This window comes from Panicum hallii, chromosome 2 (genome assembly GCF_002211085.1).
Source record: "Panicum hallii strain FIL2 chromosome 2, PHallii_v3.1, whole genome shotgun sequence".
Classification (NCBI taxonomy): Eukaryota; Viridiplantae; Streptophyta; class Magnoliopsida; order Poales; family Poaceae; genus Panicum; species Panicum hallii.
In genome coordinates, this window is record NC_038043.1 from 923,830 (window position 1) to 935,213 (window position 11,384).

At 43.0% G+C, this 11,384-nt stretch overlaps 2 protein-coding genes and 1 pseudogene across 2 annotated transcripts; 2 read left to right on the forward strand and 1 right to left on the reverse strand.

Moving 5' to 3' along the window:
* Positions 1 to 1,898, forward strand: LOC112879994 (putative disease resistance protein RGA3). Its single transcript, XM_025944435.1, has one exon. The coding sequence runs from the start codon at positions 447 to 449 to the stop codon at positions 1,896 to 1,898; it is 1,452 nt and encodes a 483-aa protein (XP_025800220.1). The 5' UTR covers positions 1 to 446.
* A 1,854-nt stretch (positions 1,899 to 3,752) lies between these two features.
* On the forward strand, positions 3,753 to 7,766 carry LOC112879995. Its single transcript, XM_025944436.1, has 4 exons — positions 3,753 to 4,583; positions 5,387 to 5,509; positions 7,192 to 7,333; positions 7,723 to 7,766. The coding sequence occupies exons 1-4, from the start codon at positions 3,753 to 3,755 to the stop codon at positions 7,764 to 7,766; spliced, it is 1,140 nt and encodes a 379-aa protein (XP_025800221.1).
* Positions 7,767 to 8,656: 890 nt separating this feature from the next.
* On the reverse strand, positions 8,657 to 10,217 carry LOC112879996 (annotated as a pseudogene).
* Between the last annotated feature and the right edge of the window lie 1,167 nt (positions 10,218 to 11,384).

Here is an 11,384-nt window from a genome sequence, read left to right on the forward strand (position 1 = left end):
AACAGCCTCATGCTAGCTATTGGCATCTTCGATAGGTGTAGTCAAGTCTGGATGCCGCTACTGCCAGGAGCTCAATGATAAGTTTGAGGAACACATACTTTGCTTCATGGTCCCACACATAAACACATTGTTGTTGCCTAGCTTGCCTAAAAAAAAAAAGAAACCATTGTTGCAGTTGTACGTCGTCTTGTTGCATCCACTGTTATATAATTTTTTTATTCGGCATATATGGCTATGGCTCAGTTGCATATATAGACGCCGGCGTAGAATGCTAGGAACATGCGTTGGATCATAGGTGCAGAGGTGCTCTTGCTGACGCACCAAATGACACATTTATGTACGGCCTCCTTTAGCAACTGTATAAATAATCCCTGCCATGAGTGTCCTACGTACCTCATGGGATCCATTGAGAGCCACCTTGGTAGGATACGTAGTGAGCTTCCCAAATGGATGAAATCATCCTAGCAATTATTTCTGAAATTACGAAGAGATCTATTTCGTATGTCCTTTGCAAATACTCGGAGATAACTGGACCAACAATAGAGGACAAGAGGCTGCAAGATCTGCAACGGCTACTGTTGCGGACTCATATCATCGTCAAGGAAGCAGAGGGGCGGCTCATCACAAATCGAGCCATGGTGCATCAATTGAACATCATGAGAAAAGAGATGTACAGAGGTTACTTCACTTTGGACAGCTTGAGGAGCCAAGCCAGCGAGGCCAAGGATCATGATGTGAGTCACTCTTTCACCCTACCCAAATTCAACCATGCCAAGCGTCGCATTTGCTCTTCCGATGGTACGTATAGGAATAATGACCTGCAGAAAGTGATTCAAAACTTAAACAACATCGTGGCTGATGCAAAAGAGTTCTGTATGTTTTTGAAGAACTATCCTCCGTTGTACCGCCAACCTTACGACATGCATATGTTCATTGGCAAGTGCATGTTTGGTCGCCAAATGGAAGTGGATAGGATCATGGATTTCTTGATGCAGGAAGAACATCTGAGTATGACAAGTACTGGTGTCCTACCAATTATTGGTCCAGGATATGTTGGAAAGAGCACCTTAGTTGCTCATGTCTACAACGATGCAAGAGTACGCGGCCACTTTTCTCAAATTATAGTAGTTAATGGAGACCGTATTGATGATAAAAAGCTGTCAAGCTGGAAAGATAGATGTGATATCATACATCAAAACAATGCCTTGGGTGGGAAGAAGAGGTTGTTGGCTGTCATTGAGTTCCCCGAGAATGTTGACAATGTTGCATGGAATAATTTCTACTTACCTTTTGTTGGGTGCCTTGTAAGGGGTAGTAAGATCATTATCACAAGTAATTCGGACAAAATAAAGAAGTTTGGCACCACACAAGCTCTTATATTAAATTTTCTGCCAATAGAAGCATATTGGTATTTCTTCAAGGTTCTTACATTTGGGAGTGCAGATTCCAATGATTACCCAGAACTGGAGTCAATTGCTATGGCAATGGCAAGAGAGATGGGTGGATCATTCATAGCTGCGGATTTCATTTCAGCCATTCTAAGGAGAAATCTTAGTGTCCAACATTGGGGTTGGTGCCTTGCAGCTTTCAAGGAAAATATACGGAGAAATGTCTCTGTGTTTGGTGAGCATCCATATGATCTTCTGCAGAAACAGAAGCATGCATGTTATCAGATTAACGAAGACAAGTATATGGTTAGCGATCAGTACCATGCATCATGTCTTTCTAGAGAAAATATTCCAGCAATAACAATGTACGACGTTGTGTCTGGAAATGTAAATTGCGAAGGCGCATTTGAGGTTCTTGCATGGAAGTCACACATTCTACCATATAAGTCATACACCATTAGTTGTATGATTCAGAAGGAACAACCTATAAAGAGGATACACTCTACATAGGCTAATTGTTGATTTTATTATGCTGTGTAACTACAAAAAAGGCACATGGAAAGGTTATTTATCTGAAGTCTCAATCAACTTGTGATTCCTAATATTAAGTTTTCTTTGTTTCCAGGATTTGTCCTTGTGATTCTTTACCCGTGAATGCCCATCCCAAGCATCAGAATTCTGATGCTCCTTAATCGTAATTCAAAGTAGTAGTTCCTTATTGCAATCTGTGCATGAAGAAAAGGACAGTTCAACAGCATTCAGTTCACATTTGACTCCCAATACTACTTGAAGTATTCCCCTTAAGTTCATTCACAGCCTCACAGGTGCACCTGGTGTAGTAAAAGTCTCAAACTGACATAAAACTCCAATGATTCAGTTCCAAGGGTATGCCTGTAAATGCAAAAACTAGTACTGGGCAGCCTGGTTCAAACACTAGGCTGACAAATATTGAGTTTGACAAAGTCACCATAGGCGTCTCATCATCGACAGATATATCGTCGTCTACTCTGAAAAAATAGCGGCATTAATTTCTGGAACAAGTCTAAGAAAATGTGAGCAGTGGTACTATTAAGTCAAGGACCAAATGTAGGTGCACAAGTTCCACCACAAGGGCATAACCAACTGAGCTAAGCAGAATTCGCTGCAAACATTACCCTCTTGAATCTACTCTGCTTTGTGACTTGCTGTGGGATCCTATTTGCAATTGGAAGACACAGACAGCACAACTACAATTCCCCAACTTGTTGAAATTGCAAATAACCTTAACAGGGGCTCAATCAGTACGCCAAAATGACCATCAAACTGGAGAGTTGCATAGGGGAATGATCATTAATATAAAATGTTGACATCTGAAGCGGCACAGAAGCTTGTTAATGCTGCCGGCCGCAGCCGCTGGAGCAGCCAACTAGTCCACCTACAGCACTGCACAAACGGGCAGCGGGTCTGCGGCCACTTTGGGAGGCATGACCAGTGGCATTTTCCTGTCTCCGTAGAAAGGAACAACTGCGAGAAAGAAGAGGATTTATGCCCCAGCGTCAACAAATTACTACTATAGTCTACTGCAACTTCCCGGGAGAAAAGGAAAAACTTCCCGGGGGCAAAGGCGATACCATCGAAGGTACTAGGTAGTCAATGAATTGCATGCCGCTGAGAGAACTGGGTAAATATAGAACGTCTCAAGGCTTATCAACGTGTTACACATTCAATTTTTGAAAGTTACTAAATTAAAATTCAAAAGTCAGTTAGCTCACAAACATTGAGTGCCTCCCGAAAATTTGCTATTTTGCTCTCCCCTGGAACTTCCATTTCTTTCTGACTAGTTGCCATGCATGTACATTGTGACGCGCATGACCAAGTCAGTAATAGCACTTGTCCAGCCTTTCAGAGTGCAAGCGACACAAACAACAAGATAACAACTTATCTTATGCATTTTAAAGTTTAGATAGCATTTGTTTTCCAGCTGTTGTCTAGATCTCGTTGGACAGGACAAGAAGCTAGCTGCTATGCATATGGAGTTCGAACTCGATGCAGACTGACTTGCTACTGCAATATTTAACTGCATCTACATGCATGTTCCTACAAATGGTGCGCCCCCGTTAACCAACTGGTGGGCGAATGCACTTGTTGGCTTCTCAACGTTGGGGGGCCGGCCATATACAACATCAATGGCGTTAACTTCTAGGCAACTAAGATTATTTATCTTCACAAGTACAGTTTCAGGATTGAGTTAGCAGGCTCAACTAGGGGCATCAACCTTTGTGCTCAACTACTATAAATCATAGGATCATTGTTGCTATAAGTTGCACTATACATCATTGGCTTAGTGTGTGATTCATATCACCAATCTTGTAAGGACAGCTTCCCATGGCAGCATTTTTAAATGCACTTAAGAGTGACATTGCCAATAGAATTGTAGCTTTTCTCATGGATAAATTCTCAGAAGTTGCAACACCAACTACAGAGGGCATGAGGTTACATGATCTGCAACGGGTACTACTTCGGGTTGGAGTCATCGTCGAGGAGGCAGAGGGACGATACATCACAAACCCATTGATGGCATATCAATTGAACATTTTAAGGAAAGAAATGTACCGAGGGTATTTGACCTTGGACAACTTGAGGATCCATGGTAACGAAGAATTGAAGGCCAAAGATCATGATGTGAGTAACTCTTTTGCCCTATCCAAATTCAATCCTGCCAAGCGTCTCTTTTTCTCTGCTGGAAATAAACATGTGGGGAAAGATATACATCAGGTGCTCGACAATTTAAATAACATTATGGTAGATATGAGTGAGTTTGTTACAACTTTGAGTAACTATCCTCCACTGTACCGGCAACCATATAGCATGCATTTTTATGTTGGCAAGTGCATGTTTGGTCGTCAAATGGAAGTGGATAGAGTCATTGATTTCTTGATGCAAACAGAGAATCCCATTATGAAAAATGTCGGTGTATTGCCAATTGTGGGTCCAGCATTTGTTGGAAAGAGCACCTTAGTTGCACATATATACAATGCTGAAAGGGTCCGCAACCACTTTTCTCGAATTGTTGTACTTACTGGAGATGAGATTAACTATGAGAACCTGCAGACCACTTTGAAAGATAGGGGTCTGACCATGCATCAAGGAAATGCCTTGGGCCATAATAACAGATTGCTCACTATTATTGAATTCTCAGAGGATGTGGATGAGCTGGTATGGAATATGTTGTACTCATCTGCCAGCGGCTGCTTTGGAACAGGTAGCAAAATAATAATCACAAGTAGATCAAATAGAATAATAAATTTTGGTACCACACAAGCTCTTGTGTTAAATTTTCTACCACTAGAAGCATATTGGTATTTCTTCAAGATTATCACATTTGGGAGTGTGGATTCCAATGATCACCCAGAACTAGAATCAATTGCTATGAATATGGCAAGAGAGATGAATGGATCATTTTTTGCTGCTAACATCAGCTCAGATTTCCTAAGGAACAACCTTTCTGTTCAATATTGGACTATGCAGCTCACTAAGTTTAAGGCATATATACAAAGAAATATCTCTTTGTTTGGTGAACATCCGATTGCTCTTTTAAAGAAAAATAAACATACAGGTTGTTTGATCTATAACAATGATAGGTTTCTAGTTTATAGTCAGTACCTTACATGTGTTGCCAATGACAATAATGTTCCAGCAATAACAGTGGATGATCTTCGGTCAGGAAGTCTAAAATGTGAAGGGGAGTTTGACATGCTTTTATGGAAGTCACACATACTACCATACAAGTCCTATGTTGTTAGGTGCATGACTGAGAAGAAGTTACAATAAGAAGAGCTCTATGAAAAATGCTATTATTGTAAGCCAAATCTATGTGGACACCTAGTTTTGTGCTAGGAGTCTTCCTTTTGGGAATGTTTATTGTGGTGTTGAGATTCAAATGGGGTGAAATCGGACTATTGCATCTATCTTGAATCTGAGGTGGATAACCAGTTGGACTACACAAAGGTTTCTTTTAGGCAGAGTGCCTGATGAGAGGGTTGAAGAACGTGTACCTCCGCAAGGTTCCACCAAACTTGATAGTCTTTAAGAATTCATTTGCACCATTTGCATACCTCTCAAATCTCCGGACATTAACACAGGTACTGCTGGACTCATTGTTACTATTCCTATGAAAGATGATAGAAATGACTTGGTAGCATGAGCAATCCGTTTGGGAAATGAGGATTGGCTCACCTGCTTCCTCATTTGTTCCTCTTCAAGGGTTCTCTGCTTGCATCTTAGCAGAGTGTTGTCACACTCCTCAGCAGCGCGCTTAAGTTTGCTCTGTCACTGTAGCAGAGGTGTATCGGTGATCTGCCATCTATTAGGTACTTGGAGCACAGCCTCCATCTTGATGTATGCCATCTCCAAGCTTTCCATGTTTTCCTTTTGCGTAGACTTCTGTTCACCATTGCCTGTAATATTTGACATGATTCTATTCACTTTCTCCTCCACGATTGATGAACTCACCATTACTGCACTGATGGCTCAATAATTTAATCCACAGAAAATCTGCATAGGGAAGAAGAGATTACCATACATGAGTTGAAGGGAGGGGTGTATTTGTATCTCGAATGATTAATGAGGCACCCTCTTGTTGCCAATACAATGCAGCTGAAAATTAAGTTGGAGTGCAGGAGGATATCATGCTCATTAGCAATTATATAGCTAGGTTTATATATAATATAACTAGATGTCTTGCATTACAAAGGAGGCTTACAATCTGGGAGGCCTATGAAAATCAATGGAAAGAGAGGAAAGAGCACGGAAATGAGATTTCATTGACAAAAGCAGTGGCAGAGGACCGTTTTTCTTCAGAATCCATAAGAAATAGCTTATTTTACATAATGAAATGACAAGCTGGACATGATTTTCTTAGCTTATTCTCCTTCTCTATATTTGTCTTTTGTCATCAAACTACAACACAAAAGAGAAATGAGACTGACTAATCAATTATATAATAACTAGTAAAGTAGGACCTGAGTTATTTGGCTCAATAATTTTAACTGAATTTGAATACTTGACAAACTGAAGCTGACTTTTATTGAATCTTGAGAGTTACTGCTAATTAGCTAAGAGAAGACCGAAATGAAAGTTGTGGTAAATACCCAAAAGCTCATGGAAGAGGAAAGGAGGACAGTGCGCTCCTACTTGTGCCTAATTAACAGGAGTCTCAATTAACAGTCCAAATGACATATGGAGTTGCCAACGATGACAAATATCACACAAGCATTTGCACTTACATTTCCATCTCAAAGAAATCACTTAGAGCAACACCAAGAACCTCTCTAAAACAAATTGGATCGGCAAATATAGCGAAACAGCGTAAAAAACACAATCCACCAGCCTCTGCATCCCACTCGCTTGGCTATCCGCCTCGTCATCCCCGCTCCTTCCCTCAGCAAAAAACCCGAGCGTACTCGACTCACCGTCGGCCCTCCCGCGCGCGCGCCCGCATGCGACCCCCTGGGCCCCTTCCACCTCACCTCCGCCGCGACGACCCCCGGCGGCCTGCCGCCCGCCCGCGGAGCTCCTCCGCTGCCCGCGCGCGAAGCCCCATTGCCAAGGGTATCTTGCTGCTGACGAATGGATAAGGGTAAAGAAAAAAAAAGTATACGAAGAGTGAGATTTGGCTAGTCTGTCGGAGTGTACCTAAATATGGAGAGGGAACCTTGGCTATAGAGAGTGAGATTTGGCTAGACTCTTGGAGTTGCTTTAAAATTATTGTTGCATCTCGTCTCACTTGTACTAATTTGCTGTATGGATACTGTGGTTGCCACAGGTAGACACAAAACAGCAAATGGTCATGGTGTGCAGGCTGCCAGGCTCAGATGTTTTCCATTTGGTAATAAATAAACTTGATAGCGACTCAAAACGAAAAACTGAGCAGAACAATAATGGAATGGAGTTGAATATTGGAAGAGGTAAAGAATAAACAAAATGTAGATATGTTGCTGTCCACAGGTGATGAATTTCCATGCAGTTGCCCTCAGCGGCATTGGTTACATGTCTTAATAACATCCCTTTGAATATTTGACAAACTGAATGAAGAGGGTTTTATTCAGACTTTGACAGCTACTGTTGGCTGACTACCATATGAATGAAATGAGTTGTGACAAACTCATAGGAAAGAATAGGTGAAAAATACGATCGTGCTTGCATAATCAATGATGCAAGTAGCATTTTGATTTGGCGACGGCGGCAAATATCACCTTAGCATTTGCGCTCTCTTTTTCTAAAACAAAAAATCCCTTCAATTATTTCTGCATCTGGTCTCACTTGTACTAATTCGATGTTTGGACTTTGGATTCAGTGGCTGCTATAGAAAAGATTGCAAGTGGCTTTGGTACTGAATGAACCTGACAGAGACTTGATAATAGTTGAACTGTGTGCGAACGGAAAGAATCGACCAACCACACATGGATACATGAAGCCGTCCGTCGACGATGGATTCCACGCATTCTCTCGCCGTCGGCGGCGCCAAGATGTTCTTGACGTCATCGTCTGCGGCTGGAGCAGCGAGCACGTCGTCCTCTTCCTCTGGTCAGACACAGAGCGCGACCACCGACAAGGTTCCTGGGCGCGGTGAAGGCAAGCGGCGGCGGCGGCGCGAGGCTCACCGGAAGCGGTAGCAAGAAATGAAGAGGCTCCGCGATACTGGGCCGCCTCTACCGTCCAAATACCAGCTCCATGAGGCCCATAAAACACGAGGCCCAAATCAAATTCCATTTCACTCCCAAGCGACCTTTTTCTGACGCCAACAAATGAACCTGACGGCCCAATCGTGAGGGGAAAAAAACACGAGGTCCATTTGTTAGTGATGAAAAAAGATTAATTTCTCTCAGAAAACGAGTTAAATCCATGTTTCATGAATAGATGGCTGCTATTCAGTCGCAAAAAAAAAAGATAGCTGCAATTTATCAGAACAAAGAATAGGATTCAGAGTAGAGGTGACTTGAAATTAGAATGTACTGTCAACTCTACTCGTAGAACTTGAAACGAGTAAGAAAAATGAAGCTTATCTTCTACTACTACACCTCCACAAGAATTGTTGGACAGATCAAATTAATATACAGAGAATTTTCGTTCTCCTGATTTATATTAAGTTCATCTGATAAACATGTATAACAGAATATGGATTGCATCTATATATATAGATGGCACACAACTGACAGCACCGACGACGACTATCTTACAGATATTACACGAACTACATATATTTATACAGAACCAATACCTACGCCAAGTTGTGTGTGGCCATGAGTGAGCCTTGCAGCTTGTCAGATCCACGCACAACTCATAGCTTCAGCAGGTCGCCAGATACCTGCTTCCATCGTTCCATGTCTCGCTGCAGAGCTGCACTTTTGTTCTGAGCACGTCTTGCGGCTTCACTCTGAACTATAGCGGCTGATTAAATCTGTATGCTTGCCTTCGCCAAGCAAATGCGAGCAGTGCCATGCCTAGACTTCAGAGACGGTACGCCTCGGATTCAAAGTTCTGATGGAGGTACTCTACGGCCTTTGGCAGTAGCTTCTCACCCAGGTCCTGCAGATGCGCATTGGCGTGTATGATTCCTTGTTCTTCACCATCAATTACCTCTAGAGCATAGCTATCTGCTGCAGGCTCTATATCATCTGAAGATTCATGGGGTATGACTAACACTCCTATCTTCAGGTAGGAATATCTGAATTCTGAGAGCTACTTCCTCCATGTATGCCCTGATCAGATAGCGGGACATGCCCTGATGATGCCGTCGTGTTGCTGGTGCTAGAAGAAGAGATCCGATGATGCCCACGCTCATTGCAAAAAGAGTGTATTTGGACGGTGCCATTTTGTCATGGTGTTGTGAACATTTGCCCAAAACTCACTCTCACCGTAAGGAGAGTCCCAGGTGAAATCCTGTATAGGCAGTTGGATGAGCCCTCTCCTGATGCCTTCAGCTGCAAACTTGAAGTGGGGTGCAACCGGCTGCACACTTGATGATGACATCAAATATGTCAGTGCTTTCAGAGAGACGCAGCATGCATGCTACATAGAAACCCTTTGTAGGCTCCTTGAAGTCTTGGCAGGCAAAGCCTACCATTGCCTCAACACCACGCTCAGCAGAGCTTATGGACCGTATGCTTAAGTAGAAAAGCCTTTCTCCCTGAAACGCTTGGTACCTTACAGACTTCCCTGTAAAAAGGTGTCTGATGAGAGGGTTGAAGAAGGTGTACCTCACTGGTGTTCCACCACACTCGACAGTCTTTAGGAATTCAGTTGCGCCATTTGCGTACCTCTCGAACCTCCGGACATTAGCGGAGCTGCTGCTTGACTCGTCACTAAATCCGATGAAAGATGATAGTAGTGACTTGGTCGCATGGACGATCCGTTTGGGGAATGAGGACTGGCTCACACGCAGCCTCGTCTCTTCGTCTTCCAGGGCACGCTACTTGCATTTTTACCAGCGCGCTTAAGCTTGCTCCGCCACCGCAGCAATGGCACCTCGGTGATCTGCCATCTCTCGGACACTTGGAGCACAGCCTCCATCTTGATGTGTGCCATCTCCAACCTTTCTATGTTTTCTTTTTCCTTGGACTTCTCCTCATCCTTGCCAGTGACACTTGATTATATTCACTGTCTCCCCAACAATGGCAGAACTCACCATCTCTGCCATGATTGCTCAACAATTTAATCTACACAAACCTAACTCTGCACAGGGAGTAAGAAGTTAGTTATTAACATGCATGAGCTGAAAGGGGGAGTGTATGTGTTGCTAGAAGTATTAGTGAAGTATGTACTCTCTTGTTGCTGAAGGTGAAGATTTAGATGGTGTGCAGGATCATGCTCAGTAGCAATAATAAAGCTACAACAATCAGTGTATAAGTAGATGTCTCGCAGTAATGGGGAGGTTTGACGTTGAGAATAGGTAGATGAGAGTCAATGGAAGGTGAGGACAGCACGGAAGTTAGATGGGTTTCATTGACAAAAGTAGTGGCGGAGGACCCTCTTGCTTAAGACTTCTGAAGAAATAGCTTATTTTACATAAGAAAACTGTCAAGCAGAGTACTTTTTTTAGCTTTACTAACATATATATTTGTTATCTAGCGCCACCACGAAATGGAGAGTTGACTTTACAAGTGTATCATATAATAAGTACTTACTATAAACAATGACCTGACTTATTGGGCTCAACCAGTTCAGCTTCCTTTGAATATTTGACATTCTACTAGATAGGATTTCCATTGACACTTGAGAGCTACTGCAGTTGACTACAAGATTCAGATGAACAAAATGACAGTTGCAGAAAGTAAGGAAAAGCATACAGGTGCTCCTCCCCTGTTCGGACTGCGACCAAGCTCCCAGTGGAGCGCAAGTTCTGCACGGGCGGTGAACTCGCGATCAACCTCTGCGGCGAGGTCATCGTGTATGGCACGGCGGCATGCTCTCCTTGGCACGGTAGAGCTGTGGTATGGTGTGAACGCAAGAGGCAGCAATGCCAGTGGCGGCGGCGGCCGCCACCGGGGCTGGAAACTATGGCGAGAAGTGTGACATCTCGGCCCAACAAGGATGCATTTGAGCCCACTAGTGGCCAAAGTGTGAGTGGTATGGTATATGTAGGGAGTTGTCCCACCTTGCTAGTTGAGAGTGAGCCTCACCAATATATAAACCAAAGGTTAACTCTTTTACGCGAAGCGAGGACGAAAGCGTAAGCGGGGTTGGTGCGAGTGCGTGTTCTACTCAACGTGCGAGTAGAACTGATTGTCTAGCAGGTCCATCAACATCAAGGCCCATCACATATAATAGAACGATCTTGATAGGTAATGAATTTTAGTCAGGGACGATCGTGATTGTTTCCTGTTAGAGATAGGTGGCATGCATTTCTCATTTATTGATCAATGAATATAATAAGTGCAATTACTGTTTGTTTCTGTTGCTTTTTTCATTTGATGTGATCCAAAACTTCTAAGCAGATTTTTTGCAGTTTATTTCCAG

Bases quoted from the DNA above. Each gene is read 5' to 3' on its own strand.
- LOC112879994 (XM_025944435.1), top strand. From the start codon at position 447: ATGGATGAAATCATCCTAGCAATTATTTCTGAAATTACGAAGAGATCT.
- LOC112879995 (XM_025944436.1), top strand. From the start codon at position 3,753: ATGGCAGCATTTTTAAATGCACTTAAGAGTGACATTGCCAATAGAATT. The intron at 5,510-7,191 runs GTACTGCTGGAC...TGGTTGCCACAG, and splicing joins ATCTCCGGACATTAACACAG to GTAGACACAAAACAGCAAAT. The intron at 7,334-7,722 runs GTAAAGAATAAA...CTTTGGATTCAG, and splicing joins GGAGTTGAATATTGGAAGAG to TGGCTGCTATAGAAAAGATT.